Genomic DNA, 23,196 nt, shown 5'->3' on the forward strand with positions numbered 1-23,196 from the left:
TGAACAGGCTCATGTCAGAGAGTTAAGAGAGATCATTATGAGCTCACAATATCAAAATCTGACATTTGTCTCCTGTCATGCCCCCTCCTCCATCTTCTACTTTATTATCTTGTGTTAGAAAATGCTGTTAAAGTAGAGACAAGAAAAATGCACAGCAACATGTATGCTATGTAAGCAGTGATGGGTCGGGTGTCGGAGCAGTCAGCACCTTGTGTTTAGTTAGATGACAGCGACTCATAAAATAAAATAATCATCTCAGCTGGCTCTCAGGTCACTTCTGCCAAAACTGATTGAGCAATGATACACTCTGCCAGACATCATCATCTGTGCCATTATGATAAAGGTCACATAATGTCATTTTTGTTCCTGGCAGACAGATGTATGAAAGGAATATGGAGGTGTGTGTTCAGTGTTTACTTTTGAAAACATTTGATTAAAGAGTTTTAAAGTAGGTGGAACAATTGGACACTGGCAGTAATTACTGTTGTAAATTCACAGCAAACACGCACCTGCTCTGACTCACATCCATTAACTTGTTGAACCTACAATTTCTGAACAGTGAGAGTGGCTGAATGCCTCGCCGTCTGTTGAAAGGAAACTTTTGTAGACATTCCTGAGTGCAAAGTGAGGTATCAAAAATGCACACTTTGATTAAAATTGACAATTTACATATTTCATTTTTATTGGATTTTGAAAGACATAACAAAAGGATTTCAGTCCTGCTCTTCAGGCAGAAAACTTGAACTCGCCACTTCAATTCTCTTCCGTTTTAGAAAAAATAAGCGTCTTACCTTGGTTATGAGCAGAGGTTCTCGATGCTCCAGACCCCCTCTGAGTGTAAATCCCCATGGTGCACCTCCTGAAAGAAATACATCCACCAGCTTCCAGCCCTCCCCATCTCTGGTCCTCTGCTCCAGATCTCCTGATTTCTGCATTACATGCCAATGACTTTCTGCCTCTGTATAGCGTGGATCATTTTTGTACTGCTCAGCATCCATGGCACTGATATAGAAGTAAAGAAACACAAAGACAGAGAGCATGTAAACATGTTCAGGCAACAGGTAATGATATGAACCTGTCCAAAAGTACGATTAGTCAGCATTGGCCAAATGAGACTGCAATTCTGGCCTAATCCTCTTTTCATTGTATACTGTCCAACCTGGGCACATGATCTGTACCACTGCTATGCTGATGACACCCTGCTGTAACTCTACAGTCCTTGCAGCAACAACATCCTGCAGAAACAGAGAGCTGCTGGTAGATATTCACCAGCACATCAGAATTACTCAATATTACTCACATTTCAGCATCTTTACTCTGGTTGACGAGTCAGTTTTTATGATCAAGATTTAACTGATCACTTTCACAGCTCAGCACAGTGTGGCCCCACGTTATACTGCTGATCTTTTAAGCCCTTCTGAACCCGAGCATGACCTGGAAAGACAACCAACTGCTGTACAACCTAGACTCAAGAATAAAGCAACTGAGCATTTCCCAGTGGATGGACAAGCCAAACAATGATTTTAGGGCTCACCTTTAGACTGGTTGATAAGTAAATGTTCAATTCAATTATTTATTCTATTTAAATCATTTATGTCATTATTTTTTTTTTTTAATTTCTTTTACAGCTGACATTGTTTTTAAGGCAGCAACTAATGCTTATTTTCATTATCAATAAATCTGTAGAATATGTTCTGGATGATTTAATGAACAATTTTGTCTATAAAATGATGGAAGATAATAAAAAACTAATGAATACATTTCCCAGAGTCAAATAGACTGTTTTCATATTTCTTGTTTTGTCCAATCAATAGTCCAAAACCCAAAGATATTTTATTTACTATGACTAAAACAATTATCTGATAATAAAAACAGTTGCTGATTTATTTTCTGTCAATCAATTAGTTGAGTATTGGTTGCAGCTCTAATTGTGTTTCTTATGATCATGTATATGTTTCAGTTTCATCCACTATATATAGAAGGCAGTTTGATTGCTGCTTGTTTTTGTTATTTGGTGGTATTGTGATAAATAATTGCTCCATGGTTCCCAATCCATTTGCTGCATTAAAAATAATACATATTCATCTTTAAGGTTTAACATACAAACTAATTAAGAATTAAAAGCCAAATTATTTTTAATAATTAGTATACACACAATTATATAAATATGTAGTTATAGTAACATTTTAACCCTAACCCTAACCCATTTTTGTACAGAATGCTTTTCATTTTGTTTGATCAAAAATTAACTCCAAATATTTAATTTTGACCAACTGCATCTTAACACACAGTTTTTGTGTATTAAAGTTGCTCTTGCTAACTTTATTAGCTTATTAGCAGCCTGTAGTATTTCATCACTGATAATTATGCATTAAACAAAAGAAGTATCACAAGTATCCAAATACCAATGGAGGATAAGCTTCTTAATAGCTTTTATGAAGAAATACGTTCATTTTTTCAATATAAAGGATTAAATTAATTTAATCTTCTATGACAAAAGTTCTGCTTTGTTTTAATATTATTTGTTAAATACAATTGCAACACAAATGCATCTCATTTTAAGTAATCAATCAGCATCATTTCAGAGGTTTAAGGTTACTGGGGGCAGATTAAAAGCCCTTATCATCATCATTTTTTTCACTGAGACTAAAACGTATAATATAAAATCCGAAAATTTACACCATAGGTTTCTGAATGTTTGTAGCTGTTGGACTCTTGTTAGTCTTAAAGACTGCATATGTACTCAGGGACTATCCTTAAACACATAAAATGAATGTCTGATTGTTGATTTGAGTAACTTTGCCTGTAATGAGAGATGTTTTCCTGATTTTATAGTGAATACAAATGTATCCTTGTTTTAGCCTGTTAACTTGTTAAAATGTAACACTGCGTAAACACCTGTTGTCATACTCCAGACAGGCTGACTTAAACTTAATGCTCTTATGTGTGAGACAATTACACACAACATTGTCGAGCAACACAATGGAAACCATCTTCGCATGTACCGACAGATAAGCAGAGCTCAGCAGACCTGTTTATATGAAATAGGTAAACTAGTGAATCAAGCACTTTGTCATAAAACTAAACACTCGACTCAACAAGTACCCTCGCTTTTTCCACACTTCTTACACAAAACTCATACTTATAAAACGTTTGACCTTACCTGGGAATTCAACTTCTGGATAAACCGGTGGACACAGTCGTTTGGTCGAGGGTGGCTCGCAGCTATCTCCCAGGTTTACGTTACACATACTTCATCTTTTGGAACTGTTTTTCATTTCCAAAGGAATCACTTTTGTTGTTTTTGGTTATCCGCCAGTTGTTGTTTTTTTGCTCAGTTTCACCGACTACCAGTGCTTTTTTCTCACTGTTGTTTTAAACACCGCCGTTCACTCCGTATCCTACTTCATGATACAAACCGACAACGACACACTGACACACTCAGGAGAGTTTAAATCAGCTAAGCTAAGCTAACCCCATCCATGGACAACAGGGGAGAACAAGTGTAGCAGCATTATAGCCCAACTGCGCCATCTACTGTTAGCTTGCACACAAGTTAACCTCCCCCCAAAAAACCTGTTCAACTTTACACTTACAGGTAGGAACACATTGTAGCCCTCTGAATGAATGCTTTAACAACATTTTCTGGGCGTGAAACACAACTAACCGCAGTGAATGGCTACGTGGCGAACTTTTAAATTGGATAACTTTAGAAACGCTAAAGCACAAACGTTTCCATGACAACTTGTTACGTTAATTTAAGGGTGCGCAGTAGGACCAAACTTAACTCCGTCGCGGAAGTGGTTTGAGTGTTGAAACGTCACCAGCTATTATTATGCTTTAGGCAACAGTGTTACACTTTCGAAATATTGTGAAGCATAAAACTACTAAGGTCGCCTTTAGAGCATGTTCAAACACTTGTTTTAGCTTTATTCACAATATATTTGAAGTATGTTTAAGAACTTTGGAACCTGGCTCGGGATAGAAAACGAAAATGGCCAAGTTAAAGAAGACAGCGAGTATAAAGTTCTTGTTGACGGTAATGAAGACACGAATGATGGAATAAACAAACCGACTGCTGAAGCTGAAGTTGAGCAGAGCAATGAGCAAATTGCTGAACCGCCTCAACTTCTTGAAAAAGCCAAGGGTTTCAGTGGTAAGTTTAGTTGATAGTTGATAAAGTACAGGAACTTAGTGCTAATAGTTGTGCCAGTGGATTTGGGTCCTCTGTTTCCTCTTTAATATTTATTCAACTCGTTTCTTTGCAGGTTACTTTTATAATTTCGCCAGCAACGCCTCGAAGAAACTATCCCAGTCCGTGGTTGAAACAGCACAAACCTTCAAGAAAAGTGTGGAGGAGGGGAAGATAAATGGGATTATTGATAAGGTAAACTTCTCTTCCTGTCTGTTTTGATTTTAAATATGACTATACCCTTTTTTAGATTCGAGAAGTATTGCCTAAAATCTCTTCTTCCCTCCTCAGACCATTTTGGGGGATTTCCAGAAGGAGCAAGAAAAGTTTGTTCAGGAGAAAAAATCAAAACAGTCTGGTAAGCATTGAATATTTATTTATGAATGTATCCAGACATGTTGAATATGTCAGTTTTTACACTTCATTTATCAAGGCAGCTAATCAAAACTGAATCATATGTAGGTGCATATTACATGACAGTTTTCATTGTTCATAGGTGCTGCTGTGCCCCCATGGGTGGGTTATAATGAAGAAGAAACCATACAGCATCAGATCTTAGCTCTCTCAGCTGTAAGTATTCTACACTCAACAGAAAACAAACTTTTGATGTGGAAAAATAGAAAAATTCTTCATCGATATGATGATATCAACAATTAACTTTTGCTTTATTGGTTTATTTGTTGACAGGACAAACGAAATTTTTTGCGTGACCCTCCTGCTGGGGTGCAGTTTCACTTTGACTTTGAGCAAATGTATCCAGTCGCCATGGTGATGTTAGAGGAAGATGAGCTGCTTAGAAAGATGCGCTTCCATCTGGTCCCCAAACAGTAAGAATGTTATGACACTCAAATAATACTCAGGGCTGTGTTTTCATCATGTGTGTCTCTGTGGGTTTATTAAAAATCAGTCATATTAAAAACAAAATGATTATAGCTCTGTGCAGCATGTGTGTGTGGTGGTCCACGGGATGCCTGTTGTATCATTCCAACATGGACATCACCACTATGTCCTTTGTTAATTTTTTGTAGGGTGAAAGAGGAGGTGTTCTGGAAGAATTACTTCTACCGTGTGTCCTTGATAAAACAGTCAGCTCAGCTCACAGCTCTTGCAGCACAACAGGCTGCTGAGCGGAGGGACGATGACAAAACTGGGTCCAGTCCTGAGGACGTCCATCAAAAGGGTATAATATGCTCTACAATGTGTATCTGTCAGGGGTAAAACCTAAGATCATTTATTTCAATTTATAGTTTCTCAGGCAAAAACAAAAATAGTTCAAAGAAACAAAAATATACATCATATTTTACTGTTTTGTGAAATAATCTACTTTGTAGATTATGTGACCTGCATTGGACGATGTTAAATAGAAAACAGTGTTAAGAACTTTTCAAATAAATAAATACAGCTCAGGAAGTCTTATAAGTAACAGTTTGAGAACTTGAATATTACCTTCTTATTGTCTTTTCATATATTCAAAAGATAATATGAGAACATTTTTGCAGATGTAGTTAAACGGACAACTACCCCGGCCATGAGCACTTCCAAACAAAAGCCTGAGGTAAGAGACCTTTTTGTCCAACTTTTTATCATCATTCCACCATGAAATCCAAGAAAGTATAGAGATCATTCTAAAAGCAGTGATTGGGATAGTACAAATGTAATCACAGTGTGACCCTCTTATATTTTTGTAATGAAAGGATGAAGAGGAGATCTCCACCAGCCCGCCTGCACTGGAATTTGCGAGCGATGCTTTTGATTCATGCAAGATTAATGAGGACGACCTACGCAAGGAAATGGAACAGCTGGTTCTAGACAAAAAAGATCATCCAAACAAGCAACAGGGTACGTTTGAAGCTTTTTTTGTTAAACTGAGTTATAATGTAATCAGTGCAGTTGCTTTTTGAAAGTTCAATGAGTGACTCATTGTGTGAGTGTGTGTTTCTTTTCTTTCTTTCTTTTCTATTTTTACAGAGGAGACTACAGACTGGGAGAAAGAATTGCAGGAGGAACTTCAGGAGTACGACGTATTGCCTGATACTGAGAACTGTGATGACAACTGGGACAAAGAGATTGAAGAAATGCTTAAGGAGGACAGTTAGGATAGTTAGTCAGACCACTTTAAGGTCAGAAACATATGCCATGTGTAATAATACAGTTTAATATTTGGATAATATTTCAGGACCCTCTGGGAACTGTCAAGATAGAGAAATACAACATTTAAATGTTATCTCCACGGCCAGAAATAGAGGAGAACTGGTTCTGCAGCTCAACAGAAACTGAATATAAAAATGTGACTATGACTTTCTGTGGAAGATAAATGTGTATAGTACATCCTGATTAAAAAGTCCAGTTAATGAGTGAAGATATGCAATAACCCAAATACTGACAAAGACGGCTTGTATGAATGCTAGACTACTGGCTTTGATGTGTCTTTCCGGCCATACTAATTAATCTGCTGCAGAAATATAATTAATTGAAACATTTAACAAAACGAGTATTTTTTCAGCTTTAGTGGATTTCATGTGAACCATAGAACAAGTAAGGTATATTTTGTAGCAAAGGTTATCCTACAACTGAGCCAATGTTTTTTTTTTCTATAAATGGAAATGATTTAATTGTGATATCACTCGTTAATGCTGTTGAATGACTGAACATATGTATGTGTTTTATGAAATCAAATGCATTGTCTCCACATGCACACATTCTGTAGATGCTGATGTAATGTGTGGATATGCCTGTCCAAACAAGCTGGGTGTTCTTCCTGTTTACACGAAACTTTATTCAGAAAAAAACTGACTCAAAATCCATTGTCTTTTGTGTTTATAGTTATTCAAACAGCAGTGTATTGTTACATTTTATTATATAAATGTTTACATAAACATGAACTTTATTATTGCATTAAATGTATTGTCTTTTTTCCCCTAAGTGATTCTGTTAGTTGTATATGGGTTTTTTGCATAGAGGGGAAAAAAGCATCTAAAACCAAAGCATATCTTTCTCTTCGGTTAGCTTAAAATCTCTCATGCCCATTAAGTGTCCTTCAAACATCTTTGTCAGTGTGTAACAACACTCTGAGAGACATTGCTCTTTTCATGACTAAAACTCAACCGTCCATTCCTTAGGCTCTGTGGGTGACCAGTGAAGAATGAAAGGAAACAAGCTGTGTGTGACAGTACAGGCTCTCTGCCCCAGATTACTCTTTATTGCTTAACTTGACACAGGAAAACACAATCTTCCTCCTTTGCCAATTGCAGACACTGTACCAGTAGACTACACTATTGATCCTCTGGAAAACACAAGTCCATGATGTAATAAACAGGTTGCACTGCATTCATGCTTAAGCCACTGTAGATTTAGCTCACAGTATAGAACGGCATAGATTCAATCAGTCACACAACTGAGATACAACATATCAAACACTGCATACATTATACATGAAAATGCTCATTGAAAATAATACAAAAGTTAGAATAGGAAGATTTTAATATTTCAACTGTGATATACAGATGTTGCAAAAAAGGAAAAAACAAAAACTGAGTGTATATATATATAGTGTATATATATATATATATATAAGATTTTGGTTTTAGTTTTTACAATATCAGCTTTTAAAAATGTACACACTGTTAAAGAAAAGAGATAATATACAGACAGAATGCCAGTTCATGTTTGTACAGTCCTGTGTACGAGGCATTTTTGAGGTTTACTAAGTTTCCATAATTTTTAATTACTCATCTAAGTGGCTGGAAATCACTGACACCATTGCTGTTTTAATCATTCAAGTTTTAACTACCTTTTTTCAGAGTCACAGTAGTAAACCGGTAGTTTTTATGCTGTACAGTAGGTCACATGTGGCTGTCAGTGGTCAAAGCTACTTTGTTTTAAGCATTACCAAGTTGAGATAGTCAGTGAAACAGTTTTTAAAAAGTTGTTTTCAATTCTTCTTGTTGATGAGATGAGGAGATTTGTAGTTGGGTGGTGCTATGCTGAGAATTACGTAAGGTCAACAAACTCATGTGCTATTGAGAAATAAAGGTCTGAACTTGTTGCGCCTAAAATGTTGAAACAACAGGAGAGTGAAAGAAATGTCAATCAGACACAGTCCCAGCAAAGTAAAGAACCTGTGTGGGTGGATGTTAGGTGTGATTTAAAGTCAAATACTCAGATGCCTTGGCTTTAAATTGTCGCGCTGGTCAGAGTTGTGTATGATTGACACAGGTTTGCTATTAAATGAAAAACACTGTTTACCTCAGAGTATGAAGTATAAGTATAAAGAGGGCAGGAGTGATTGATATACTGCCATTTTATCCATCTCTGAAAAACACTCTAAGATCATAATCACATCCAATCTGAAACTTAAGTGTAAAGTTAAAGCTGCATTAATCCGACATTAACATTAAATCATGAATCCGTGAATACATTTAGGTATAAAAAGGGTTACTCGTAGTAAGGAACCCAAAGAGCACCTACAACCCTGCAACTCTGCAGTGCTGTTCTTTTTTTCTGTTCAGTCTCACCACTCTCATTAACCCATTTTCCAGCAGCCAGTTGTCCCAGTAAACAAGCTCTGATGAACCCAGTGTAAGTAGTAACTAGCTGGTGAAGAAAGTCAAATATGTGGCAGGTAAATATTCAGATGTTACTCTTAAGGAGTTGGTGGAGACCAAATAGAGTTAAAGTACTGTGAATGTTATAGACTACAGCAGATGGTCAGAAACATCACCACAATGGGATGATGATGGTGCTCCATATCTGATGGAAATGTAAAGTAGGTCATTGTTTGCTGGAATTCTTGTTTCGTTTTTGATTTGCTAACAACGTATTAAGGCAATAATATTTCAATGCTCGGTGTATGTCAACTTGCATTGGAGTTCTTCTGCCATCTAGTGGCTGAAAATCGACCAATGCAGCTTTAAGTGCTTTAATTCTGCCTCAACAATACTGATTAGATATTTGAAGTGACTGGAATACTACAACATCAATCACTGAAATGTTTTCATCACAAACAATCTAAAAGGGTTACAGTAGTGAGAAGAACATGAACAAATTTCAACAGTCAATTTAGTTCATGCACATAATACATCAATAAATCAAACTCAATGTATTGACATGCAAATGCTGTGATAATGGGGCATTAACAGTTTATCTCACTTCAAATGAATAGATATCCATCATTCAAGAGATTAAGGCATTCAACATGAGGTGTGAACCTGTCATTATAAAAACTACTATACCAAACAATCGCAGGCCCTCATTATATGACATACACTTTCTATTCTCAAGCCAGTTCATCCACAGTGATTTCACTTTAAACTGCAGCAGTGCATTACAGTGTAAGTACAGTGAGTCAATTTTAAATGCTTAATATGTTTGAAACTATGGTTCATGTCTAAGTTTGTGATAATCACAATGCAATGCTTACTATGAAACATACCTCTTTGGTTCTGTAAATGTAACACTTTTGGGTCTAACATTTGTAATTCATAAATACTTCTGAAATCATGAAATCTATTTCAAAGAATACAGTGATTAAATCTGGTCAAATCTAAATCAAGTAGTTAACTCAGTACAGCATCTTCCTGTGGACCACAGACCATATGATGTGGACTGAAAAGCAGCAAAAAAATAACTTAATTATGCTGCGTTTTCCCTTGGTACAATAACAGTTACTGTCAATATACTGGACAAACATATAACTCAGTAGAAAATAGACAAACAGTGCTACATTGTTTGTCACCGAATATAAAAGGAGACAACAAAAGCATCGTTGTGGAAAGTTGCGGAGCACAGATGCAGAAGAAAACCATGCATGTGTGTGTGATTGTGAGCGTGCATGTGCTAAAATGTGAACTGGGGTTGGTATCGGAAACATACAGCAGAGTAGCTGGCAAAGGAAGGAGTTTGTAGTGAGTGGATGGTGATGACGAGGGCCATTTTATGTCAGTCCAATTTCCTCCAGTACACTGCGCGGAGTCTCTGCGTCCTGTGGAAGGAGAGAGGAACCACAACTCCTGTGATCAGTGAGCTGCACACCACAAAGTGATCACACCAGATTTAGACAATAGAGTGACACACACTCTGCAAGGCCACATTTGATCTTGTGTCACCACTGCCTCAGCATCAGTACCAATACTATTAATATTAATTCACTGACATGACAAACACTCAGTTTCCACTCTGCTTCATGCAAATGACAGCTTACCCTTCAAATTCTGAATGATTAATTAAGCATTTGATACTTCAATAAGTTAAGGCTGTGTTAATCAGTATTTTCTTCGGCTGTATCTTCCAACCTTTATAACCATTGACTTAAATAAAGACGTATAAAATGAAACGGTGTGGCTCAAAGTGAGCAATGCCCTCTAACCTCTTCATTTAAATTTGAGGAAGTTAAAGCTGCAGTAAATCTTCAATATATCAATGCATTGGGTATTATTATTATCGAATCAAATTAATACCTGTAAAGTGAAAGGGGTGGCTCATAGTGAGCATCAATCCTGCAGTTCAGTTCACCCTCTGAATTTTACATTAATATTTTAGAAATTGATACTGCACTTGATATGTAGGCCATTATTTGTTAAAGCTGCATTAATGGACATTTATACTATACTACTATACATACACAAACACACTCAAAATCATTAACCTTTTTCAAAAATACTTATTAGTTTTTATCTGTTTTGTGTCTAAGCTGATATGAATGACAGCATAGATATTATTCAGGAAAACATCCAAGACTGTGAGCTCATGGCAGAAAGAAAGAGAGAAGCACTTACTTTTGCATCCTATAACAAGGTTCAGCACAAAGTAAAGAGAGTAGTAGCATCAGAGCAGTGAAACAGATAATCTTGCCTTTTTCATCGTACAGTAAGAGGTGAAAATAGCTCCACTTCTACACAGACACTTCTGAGATGTGTCATTTCAGCGTGAAATGTTCAGCCCAGATCTTGAAACATAAACTATGTATTATTCACCATTTATAGTCTTTTTTTCCCTCTCGGGTAAGCAGAAATGATGAATCCCTGATCGGCTTTTTAATGTAGGATAAACATGTTCATCTGCAAAGCATATGGAGCTTGGCACAATTCAGTGGTAAGATTACTGAGTTTGTTTTTCTCCAATTAGAAGAAAACAGCTGTTATAAAAAGTACTATTTGCTAAGTGTCAGACTGAACTTCACAAGATATCACATGTGTATACACAGGGACCAGTCAGTTACAGTAAAGAAAGACACCAGTGTGCTTAATTGCCAAAGAATCATAAACAATTTATTTACCTATTATATACATTGATAAAAAATACCCTCAATTTGTCTATTAATGCCATCTGTCTTTATTAGTAGAACACAAATGAGCATTGGCAGATCATATAAAACATTTGAAGTGCTTAGCCAGTGTGCATTAATGATAGATAAATAATTTGTAAGGCAAATTATTTCAGCTCTTTAAACTGTTTAAATATTCATCATTATGGTGTAGAAATCAAAAAGAGCCCTTAGTTAATTAGTGCAAAGAGCAAATATTTCTTTAGCATTAATCCCACGGGTAACACTTACCTTGAGAGTGGGCGTTTTTTTTTCTTCAATGATTTTAATAGGAAATTATCAGGCTCTAGAAACAACTTTATAGATTTAAAAATGAACATACTGAGCTTATTAATGCACAGATGTCAAAAAGGCTTGTATTGTCTTCTAAGAACAACAACTCCTAGTAATCACAGCAAGGACAATACCTAACATTCAAACCTAACATTTCTTAAGATACAAACCTAAGTTACAAATCCACAAGAGACATGATAAAGGAACAGGTAACACATGACTCCTGTTGCATTCCCTTCACACCCATGAATGTGAGTTCAGTCACAAAAGCGAGAACAATGAGGGAAGCATAAAAACATGACATTTAAAAATGATATGATGAACACCTCTTGGATATTAAATAGGAAGGTCCTCTATGCTTTAACTAACATCATTAACATAATCATTTCAATCACTTCACACATAAATACTGTATGCATTGATACTACGGTATATAATACGGTATAACTGAACACAGTCGGACATGTTTGTGCACCTGTACTACAACCTGTGCAACAGGGGGCAGGCTTCCCCCACATATTCTGAGTGGCACTGGCACAGATGAGCAGAAAAGGAAGTAGAGACTAGGTGAAGAACATCTATCATAACTAAAGTTTTGACATGATTTGTCCTGTTTAACTTCTGCTTGATAAATCAGTATTGTAAATGTGAACAGACTTCAACAGTTTAAAGTGACTTTCAATCATGTGCCATCTTCATCCAATGGTGTACACCTTGTTTTTCCACCCAAAAAATACAGCAGCTAATTTCAGCAAGTTTTAAGTATTTAGTTATTTAGCTGCTGAATCATTGGTTGAACTCAAAACTGTATTTCTTTGTTAAGCTTGAAGTTAGATCAAAAATCAACAATCTTAAATCAAGGTCCCTCTTATTAGATATCTCCTAGAGCTTTAAGCCAAAAGCCCCAGAAGAATTATGGTACAGTAAGTGGATCAAATTCTTGGTCAAACAGCGTACTTTCAGTCACCCTGGCCCCTGATGCAAACTTCCTGCTTTACAGTGATAATAATAAAAAAGAGGTGTTCAACTTGTGCAATGAAACCAACATTAAGAACACCAATGACAGGCATGTAACAATGTATCACCACAAAACATGAATAAACATGTTGCTGACTCACTTCTGTATAAGTGGATAGTATTTCAGGCCCCAGTAACTGGAACATCCAGCCTCATTGTGTTAATAATTTACTGTTCTTTTAATATTCTTTAAACCTCGTGATAATATTGTATCATGACTGTCATGTAGTGAATTGAATAGTGAGCCAAGAAGATTCTTGCATCCCAAAACCAGTGACAATGACAGGTGCTCAGAGGGCAGAGAGAAAGGTGCCAGGCACTGAGGAGCTCAGCATGCAGGGTGGATAGTAGCAGCAACAGCAGCAGCAGCAGCAGCAGCGATGGCAGCCATTCAGTACACAGGCACATTAAAGTACTCATGACGGGGCTGAGGGAGAGAAATGCACACAGCTTAGAAAAACACAGCGACACTGCATCCTACTGTAACAGCCACTTCATTCAGCCACTTCTTACACATGACATGCAGGAGACAGAGCAGCAGGCAGGATGTATCACTTGGTGACAAAGACAAAAAACTCACTATTTTCTCATTTTCTATCAGAAATATAGTTCCACTTTTTGGGGAATAGAATGTGTTTACTTGCTTTCTTGCAAGTTTTAGCTGGGATAATTCTCATGCCTGTGCTTTCAATATGAAGCTAGAGCCTGAAAAGAATAGCAAGAAAGAACTGCTAGCCTGGTACTGTTCACAGTGGTTCTTATGCCTAATAGTGTTGTTAGCTTAATTTATCTCATATTCTTTAGGAAAAGATATCTTATCTGAGTGAGAGGAAAAAATAGTAATTCCCCCAAAAGCAACAACATTTAATTGAGTTTGAGTGGGGTGAGATGAACACTTTGAAACTATGGAAACAGTTTGAGTCCTGTCTTAAATGTGTCTAACTGCAGGCACACAGTCAAAGTGTCAGTTATCCAAACCACAGAGATTCAATTATACAGTAGCATAAACAGTGTCAATGAAATGTTGGAGAATGAAAAACAAATACACACACACTAAGACAAACTTTGTTTACAATATAAACATGTACTTTCAGCCATAGAGAAGCTGTTACTATTGACAGTAGACCAGGAACAAGACCAGAGACACTGTCTTACTGGAACTGAGCTACAGACAGACTGACAGTATAAGAAGACTGAGACTAGCTCTCTGACTAGAGGGCTCTAGTTGTACAGACGGCCTAGATCCACAGACATAGAGTATTCACCTCAGCGAGCCTAATTCTGGAAAAGTCCAGAGGACTCAGAGGACACATTTGGGACCATCATACCTGTGAGGCAAACATTTTTATGAAGACAAAAAAATAAACAGAATGACACACCACTGGTCAACTACGGTCAAGGGAAAATGTCTCAGGAACCTACAGTGTTAACAAATCAACATGATAAGTTCAGGGACCAGTAGATGAACCGCGCACCACTGTAATAACAATGCCCTCTTCATGGGGACTTCTCTGCTTAATTTATCTCTAAAGTCTCAGACGCAGAATTGAGCTGAGCTGGAAATCTTCTGAGGCATCATTATTCTAACAGAAGATGTGCTTGCTGGCGCCAAAGTAATGGCCCGCTCCTGAGAAATGTTTCATTAAAGGCTTATTAAAATAGCTTCGACCAAATCCCTTGTGGTATGTTTTCCATGTAATTACTGCACTATGCACTATTAATGCCAGAGGAACCAGATCCAAATGCACCTCAACTCAACCCCTGCTTTATTTCACCCAATATATACACTATACACTATGTGTAAAACTCCTGTGGGTTGACAATAATTCAAGTTCCCCTACATGAAATGAGAGAATGGATTTTGTGTATTTGTTTGTTTGTTCATGCATCTTATACACCACCTTTTGAAAATTTGACTAAACGTGGAAATCTAGGATCTCACCATTTCAATCACAGTAGTTTAAAAGTTCAGCTGATTAAATTACACCAACAAGGAGCTGGTTCATCTCAAGTAGCAGAGCCATTTCTGAATTTGATCTTATTGCTGTCATGATTATAAAATGACCTCGACGAGAAGAGGCACTGAAATAATAACTAATTATTGATAAGCTTTGGTGCTTGGAACGGTCACAATGAATGCTTGTTTTCTTTGCAAAGAAAACCACTGAAACATTCAAAATGCAGCTTTTTTCTGGCTGGCAGCTTCTTTTTTTCCTCAGTCAACAAATCCCATGAAAAGACGATAACCAACAAGAAATTCAGTCCTACTAAGAAGTATCATTTGTGTACCCAAAGGCGTGAAATAGCTTTTTCCTATATGCCATAAAGTTCCACTGTTGTCCATAAAAATGATGAGCCAAATTATAATCTAATATTACCATAATAGCATGAACATGGGCACTGTAGTTTAATTTTAGTCAATCTCACTAATGCTAATTAGCTAATGCTACACACATGTGTATTAGTAATAATCCACAAATGAAAATAGTTTTCAACAAATATACTATCTACTCCTGTTTGAGTAATGTTGCACAGACCAGCTGTTTTAGGAAGTCACAGAACCCCTTTTAAAAAAATGAAATGAAACAATGGTGACCTCTTTTTAAAGATGAATGTCTGTAGCCTCTAGCCCATGTGTCAGTAGTACACATGGGCAAGAGGCTGAGTGCCACAGATAAGGTGGGAAAGTTGGAGAGTATTAAGAGATAAAAATCAGGCATTGTTGGTTTTTCATGGAAGTTGTTGACAGTGAAAAATACAGATTAACGTTGACTATATGAATTAATAACATGACATTAATTAGAAGATAACAGCTACTACTACAACTTACTTTGAGGTCAATAGCACCATATGTAAAACATGGGGAATTAATATTAGTACAAGTTAATTAACTACTATTTGAGTGTTACTCTTCAGAGATCATTTACCACCTTTAATATCCAACATACATAATCATTAATCTGAGCAATTTCATTCAGTGCTATTAGTAAAACAACAAGCTACTCTTCACACAGGCAGCATAGCTCTTCCACTTCAATTTACAATCCCAATTCAGATGAGCTTTTAACATTTTACAAATTGCATTAGTGGGGGAAAAAATTGAATAGATGACTTTGCATTGATGTCAAAATGATCCAAATTTAGACTATAACACCAACATCTTAGATCAAATTGAAAAGTGTTGAATTATGCCACCTGTAAGTGAAACTGGGTGTTCTCAGACATGACCTAAACGTTACTGTTTTAGTTCATGCCTGTTATGACTCTGTGGTCGTGTCACGTTTGGTTCACTCAGAGTCATGAGACAGTCATGCTGACAGAAGTACATGCAGGTAGAAGTTCACGGCACGCAATACTGGAAACCCATGCTGACCGACTGACTGCACCAGTCTAGTAGTTACCAATTGACTGGACGGAGGCATGGATGGACTCTAGGCCCTTTACAAGATCTCCTCATTTGGCAAACTTCCCCAGTCTTCACTCTGGCTCTATAAATACAGAATTGAGCCAATCAGAGACCTGTTTCTGCCTCCCTCCCTCTCAGGGTAAACGTGGATTGGCAATCTTGGAGGTTTTGACACCACTTCTTCGAAAGTGAGAATTTCAGTGAAATGATCTTAAATAACTTCTCACTTCCTATCCTTAAAAGGAAAAAGCCTACATTAAGAACTTACCATAAGCCTTTTAGGATCACTGCACAGTATGTTCTCTACACTGCAACGACCTGATGGCCCAGCTGACTGTAAATCAATGCAGACCTTCACAGTTTGTCCTCAGGGATTATGGACTTGGCTGCAACCTCCTCGCAGCGAATGGTCACGGGCCACATTTGGCTTTTCTAATGCTCCATGAATTTATTGCTCATATCATTTCGTACATCAGGCTTCTTTCTATTCCAGATTTGGTAATGTGTAAAATGTCAAAGTGGGTCAAAATTCTCATCCACATGTTATTGATTTTAATTGGTTGTATGTTCCATCTATCTACCCAGGGACTACGGGCGGAAAATAGCAACTTGCTAAAACCCGGTGCAATGCATCTCTCCTTGTTTTATACAAGGTTAATGTTTTATTGTGCACTGTCCCTGTTTAAATTAAATAGAAATCACACAAAAAATAAAGGAAGGTACCTATCACCTCACCAACAGCAGATTTTTTTTTTTTTTTTTAGGGTGCATTTCTCTAGAAGCAATGTACTTGTGCTTGTACATTCTAAATGATTCTACTCTGTATACACATTATTAGGTTATTTTTAAACTGCATGCTGTCCTGCCTCAGTACATATTTCTGTCAGTAACGGCCAAATTTGAGTTATCTTTCATGTTGCGTATTTAAACGTGGTCCATAGTTCACGTTACCCTTCTTTACTGGATGTTAATGGGCTTGTAGCACTGGCCTAATTTTGCTTTCCTGAACTCATTAGCAGTGGCCTTTTGCCTCACTCAGTGTTGAACAAACAAATCCAGCAACAACCAATAGCCTGCTGACACTGCTTAGGTCAATACTAGACAGGTTTGTATTCCCAAATATATTCTACATTTAGACCCCATTTACTGTTTTCTTAACATTAAAAAAAACTGCACTTACAAAGCTTTCAAATTGTTTTGCAGTATACACAAAAATTTAAAATGGTAACGGTATCTGAATTATCTGAATGTTCAAGCTTCTGGATTTGATACGACATCATCAGATTGAAGTGAAAGAGAACCTCTTTTCTATTAACATTCATACTGAGCTGTCATGCTGTGACCGTTGAATTGTTGTGATGTGTGGTGCTGGATATGCTTACAGTCAGCACCATAGCTGCAGTGACACTGTGGTTTTGCTGCTGTAGCCAATCTGGGCCACAAAGTGTTTGAGTGGTCTTAGTAATGCAGACAATGAGGCTTTGTTGCTGGGCTGCAATCTGAGCCCCCCCCCTCACTTCAGCTGTCAACCAAAGAGACTGTAAAGAATGTGAGTATAATCACATCATTTCAGATATTTTACTGACGCTAAAAAAAGAGAACAAAATGATTGAATGTTTACACTATAATTGTGCTATTGATGTTGGCTCAACATTAAATCATCCTGTGTGCACTTGCATCCACAGCTCCAGACTACAGGTTTCACTACTTTCTTTCTTTTAACTGATGAACACAGTTTGATTTTTCACTTCTATTATTATGAGGTTTTCCACATTAGGTATATGCTGCTGACAAAGAGTTATTGCCTAGTCAGTGTCTAAGATCACAATTACATCAGAGATATGAGGGTTGAAGTCAATATGAAGCAGAAAAAACACATCAGCAACTTCCAATATCTGTAATGTGTTCCTGCCACTTGAAATATTGCTGTTGCTGCTGTGTTGTTTCTGCTGGTGGTGGTGGTGAATCTACATCTAAGGGTACGGATCTAACACTACAGCAAGGGTGAGCTAGGTTTTTATAAACTGTACCTGAAAACAGGCGCGTCTGAAAGTCTATATTCTGCAAATCACAACAGTAAAGAATACACAGGCAAAGAGAGAAACACGTCAGCTGATGTGAGGTAAAGAAATGAAACGGAGGACGATAAAGCTCTGTGAGGCCAATGAGAGGAACATCACAGGAAATTAAATGTAAGACATTTGACAAATAAAGCTGGATGAGTGTATTCATGCAGCTTGGAAAACCAAAATAAGTTAAAGATTGAAGAATGTATCACTGATCAGAAAGGAAATGTGAAAAATGACACAGCAGGAAGAACTAGCAACATTCAAAGACTTCCTGAGCAAGTGTGTCAGGTATAGCTACTCGTTTCTGTGGTAACAAGATTCATATTTCTTCAAGTGACTGTAAACATTCTGTCTCACCTTAAATAAACCTTAAAACATTTAGTAAATTGAAATTTGACACTCTATAACATACCTGCTTTGTGATTTATGTTAATTTGAAGAACTTAAATAGTATCCTTAAGGGAGGATGTTCTGCCTCTTTTCTAAGTCCTTCTATTTCCCCTGACTTTGGTCTCAAGAATGTAGATTATTGATGAGGTGGGAGGAAGAAAACTAAACAAAGTCATTAGTATGAAATCAATATTTTCTCCACTTTGATTCTATCAGTGTGCCTTACCTCCTGTAGCAGGTCAGCCTGCTCAATGGCCTTCAAAACATTCTTTTTGGATGTCTCCTGAGCTTCCCCACCCAGCAAGAACTCATCCAGAATGAAGTAGGCCTTCTCAAAGTTGAAAATAATGTCTAACTCGCACACCTGTTGAGCAGAAAAGAAATAGCACTGATTATCACCGGAAAAAATCATTTTGGGATGTGTAGCTTTGCCACCTGTTGAGCACAACATTTGAAAACTAAGAGAGGTAAGGAGGAGACAACACAAACGCACACTGCCAAAGTATTTATCCAGCAGCTCCACGTATCTGTGGATGATCTCCAGTGTGATGAGCTCGTTGTCCTGGTCCTCGATGGCACAGCAGAAGTACAGGCTGGCATATCTGCAAGAGAGTGACACGAAAGAAAGCTTCAGTTTGACAATCAAAACAGAAAACATTCTCTCATTGTGAAAAACTGCAACGTCAACCTGACAAAGAGAATTTAAAAAAAGAGCTGACTTTATGCATTTTCAACACTTAAGACTTGATTTCCAAGTAATATACTTTCTCCCAGGTCACTATAATTGTGCTGAGATAGCAGTTCCTTGTTATTAAGGGCTGCTGTTTACTGTGTGCAGGGTATTCATTTAAAAACCAAAAGCCGGATGCAGGAGGCTGTATCAGTTAAGCCTCATTCTGCCATGGTTCTTTATCCCTGATAATCCCTAAGGCACTCTTTAAGCATGTGATGATTGGCTAATAAAGGAGCAGGTCAGTTGATCCCACCAGCAAGGCAGAAAGGCACAAAGGACTACACTGTTGATTTTTACAGAGACATGGCTAAAATACTGGCACAAGTCTCCAACAGTACAAAATTGCAACCAGTTGGCATTTCCAATCAATTATCAATTGATTAACAGTTGTCTTTGAATTCTTTAATTGTTTCATGGTGCGTTCCATCCTTGTCATCTGTTGGTGCAAGTGAATGCAAGGCACAGCCAAGCTCAGGAAACACAAAAGGCTTCAGTTCAGTTGTCTGCAGCACAGAGAAGTGAAGCAACACTTTAATAAGCCACCAGTCACAGCAAGAGGAAGTCAAAGAGTCAAACCTTTTGAAGCAAAGCTATTACAGTATGTAGAGGATGTTGCTAAAACAATTTGCTTCTTAGTGTTGTATTTGACATCCTGATGATGCAGTTAGATCCTTGTGTTAAACATGGGTTTATTCTCTACTTAAATTCATTTTTGAATGTTTATGACTTTGTTGGGTTTTATAGTCAAAAGGACATAATCTTTTCCAAGCATGGCAGGAAGCCAATAGCCGTTATTGTGGTTATATTTTCAATTAGCAAATATCAAGGTCATTCAATTTGGCAAAAAATGTGAGCAAGAGTAGTTCCTTCAGTCATGGATTCAGGCTTCTCTCTGAGACACATTCAGAATTGAAATGAATCCGGATAGCTAAAACAACAAGGTTTCTGTTCAGTTGTCTGAACTGTTTGTTGTGCTTCATGGCTACATTGTATATTTTATATTTCATGTTGTGGTATTTTTACATCAAACGGGGCCTAAACCTCAACAAACAGGCAACAGTTATTGTGTCCTGAGGCTCAGCTGGCTCTGGGGCAGACCATGTACCAACAAATCGGACCTGACATCTTATACTTTCCATTTCTTCTCACTTAAGTTTCTGTGTCCAAAAGTAATAAAAAAAATCAAGTATCTGTGGCTTCTTATAGCTTGGTACATACCCAACATTGAATCGTATTCTCTAAATAATTACTACTCTTGGATCTCTTTCCCACATTTGTGCTGAAGGTGAAAGTTTCGCTAATTTTTGGCTCAGAAATATTTAATAACACTCTGATAATTACTTCCAAGAACTTACTTTTTACATGCTGGTCTTTATTAAGGAGGGAATTCTGACCCCTGCAGTACAGGTAGATCCACAGGCAGTGGTCTCAATTACTTAACAATCAGAGGAAGTGTTTAATGACGCTGGTATACCTTTGTATTACTTATTATTATTAAAATACTAGAGTAACTGTTGGATGGGTTCTTGTGCTGAGTCGGTCCCTGTTGGGTCCCCTGGGTTCACAGATAGTCTGCCTGCCAGTCTGTTGGCACGGCAACAGAATATAATGAGCCTAAATTAATGCTCTTTCTCATTGCAGCGATGATGTCTTCGTCTCTTTGATAAAACTCTCTCCCAATTCCCCAACTGAGCCACGTCTATGAATGATGGGTCTGTGAATTGCCCAGACGAGTGTGAGAATTGTATTCTGAGAGCGTTCACCCGGAAAATGCTTTGTTCATAAACATGTCCCAATCTCTACTTACCTCTTGTACACAACCTTGAGGTCCCTCCACTCAAGAAAGCTGCACATTTTAGGCTTTCGAGCCAGGACCGTCTGCACCAACTCTCTGGTAATCTTCTTTTTCTCCTTATCAGACAAAGGCACGTACCATTTCTGAAGCCTGAGCTTCCCTTGTCGACTGAACAGAAGCATGAACTGCATCTGAAATTAAGAGATGGGAGAGGAGAGGAGAGGAGAGAAAAAAACAAGCACAAGAAGAACTGTGAAACACAATGAGAGATGGGAGGAAAGAGTGGGTGATTAAAAGACATCTGCAGAGAGAAACAAAGAGCATTCAGAAGAACACGTCTCAACAGTTTGTATGTGATGATGTGGGATGTTTACAGTCAGACTGATTCAGACAAGTGAAGAAAAATTAAAAATAAATTATAGGACGATTATAGGAGACGTGTACAAGCATTTACCAGGATGCAAGACACATTCAATTTCATGGGTTCATTCAACTCAGGAAGCTAATAATCACATGCATGTACCAATTAAACATTGCTATCATTAAGATAGTGACATTAAGTTACTAGTGTGTGCGGTCTGCTGCCATGTGTTTAACATAAACAGCGCGCACTTCCTGGTTCAAATGCAGCCTGAGCAGTAACCATAGACAACCTACTGAATATGTTTATTTCGCTCAAACAGGGAACACGACACCTGACATTTTAATAGGCAATTCGGACTCTGGGTAGACTCCAGTTACCCTGCAGACATGACTGAAATCATCAACTCGCCTTATCAACACAGCCCCGTTAACGGAACACCGGTAACAACACCGTTATTCTGCGGTTAGTCCGTTCAACCAACCGGCTAGTCTATTTAAAATACAACACACGACCAAGTAAAGCGTGTATATATTTTCATACAAACGGTTGAACAGTTGAAGCTTAAAACTACTTACCTTCAATGAAAACACTGTAAGCCCCCTCTGAAGAAATGAATTACCCAGCGCCACCCTGAAACACGGCCAGTTGGCATCAAGTTTCTGATTGGCCAATGGAGCTCTCACGCCGTCGCTCATTGGCGAAGGGTTTGGTGTTCGATAGCCCCCGCCTTTTCGACGCTTTAACTTGCTGGTGTGCGTGTGAGTGGCTGATAGAGACGTCAAACAAAACTCAAGGAGCCGAATGGTTCCGCCCACTTCACGTCATTAACGGAGGTCTGAGCTAAAGGTTTAAAGTAAACAGAGGAGGAAACATAGACATATGTCTGTGGGTTGAACCACCAGCTTAATTACAGCTAGGAGTGGCAAGTTGACTAACTAAGAGGAGACTAACAGTGTGTTTGATATGACTTTTCATAATGTGCAATATTACAACACTGTATAGGCTACAATTGTGATAGAATGTGAGCAACAAACACTTACAGGTATTAAAGGTGTGGTTCAACTACAGCAAAAGATAAATAAATCTCAATTCTTGTTTATTGTATTTGTCTCTGACATTTCTGCTTACATTCTAATGCTGTATGTAGGTGAATGAGTGATTTTTTTTTGTTGTTGATTCATTTGTGTGAACTGAACCTACCTAACCCCAACCTAAATTTGCTCAGATAAGTGATCTTTACATAGTGATGTCCCATTTTCCATTCAGCATTTGGAGCCTTTGCACTCTCTTGAAGATATACTGCTCACACAGGGGAAGCAAACCTTAGTTTTAAGACAAACAAGACATGTTGCGTTTGTATCGTTATTAGATAGTAGAGAAATTGGGTCACGAGGGAAGAGAAAGATAGAGTAATGACTTGCATCAAGGGTCCTCAGCTAGATTTGAGCTGGAGATGTTGCAGTTCATGTTCAGCACCTTAAACTACCATTTACCAGGGTGCCCCAACATACTCTAGTTTTATATATATACCTTTGTATAGGTCATGGATTCCCTACTTTTTTTGCACGTGTTAAAATGGGACATCTACTTTTAACTCAACCAAAGAATGTATTTTTCAGTGATTCCATTGGAATGA

General features: G+C 37.7%; 2 protein-coding genes across 3 annotated transcripts; one reads left to right on the plus strand and one right to left on the minus strand.

The window, feature by feature from the left end:
• The first annotated feature begins 3,812 nt into the window (after window positions 1-3,812).
• Window positions 3,813-7,092, plus strand: LOC128361970 (synapse-associated protein 1-like). The gene is made up of 9 exons (XM_053322580.1): window positions 3,813-4,156; window positions 4,269-4,387; window positions 4,484-4,550; window positions 4,689-4,762; window positions 4,880-5,019; window positions 5,221-5,372; window positions 5,692-5,747; window positions 5,887-6,031; window positions 6,161-7,092. Exons 1-9 carry the CDS (start codon window positions 3,952-3,954, stop codon window positions 6,286-6,288), a joined length of 1,086 nt encoding a protein of 361 aa, XP_053178555.1. The 5' UTR covers window positions 3,813-3,951; the 3' UTR covers window positions 6,289-7,092.
• Window positions 7,093-9,662: 2,570 nt separating this feature from the next.
• Window positions 9,663-22,177, minus strand: LOC128361974 (AP-1 complex subunit sigma-2). 2 transcript variants are annotated; one of them, XM_053322586.1, is made up of 5 exons: window positions 22,136-22,177; window positions 21,209-21,387; window positions 19,162-19,270; window positions 18,895-19,032; window positions 9,663-10,172 (listed from the first exon to the last, which is right to left on the minus strand). In XM_053322586.1, the coding sequence occupies exons 2-5, from the start codon at window positions 21,385-21,387 to the stop codon at window positions 10,125-10,127; spliced, it is 474 nt and encodes a 157-aa protein (XP_053178561.1). In that variant the 5' UTR covers window positions 22,136-22,177; the 3' UTR covers window positions 9,663-10,124. The 2 variants fall into 2 exon arrangements, with proteins under 2 accessions (XP_053178561.1, XP_053178562.1); XM_053322587.1 differs by lacking the exon at window positions 9,663-10,172 and adding an exon at window positions 12,924-13,230.
• Window positions 22,178-23,196: the final 1,019 nt, after the last annotated feature.

This window comes from Scomber japonicus, chromosome 7 (assembly GCF_027409825.1).
Source record: "Scomber japonicus isolate fScoJap1 chromosome 7, fScoJap1.pri, whole genome shotgun sequence".
In the NCBI taxonomy this organism is placed as follows: domain Eukaryota; kingdom Metazoa; phylum Chordata; class Actinopteri; order Scombriformes; family Scombridae; genus Scomber; species Scomber japonicus.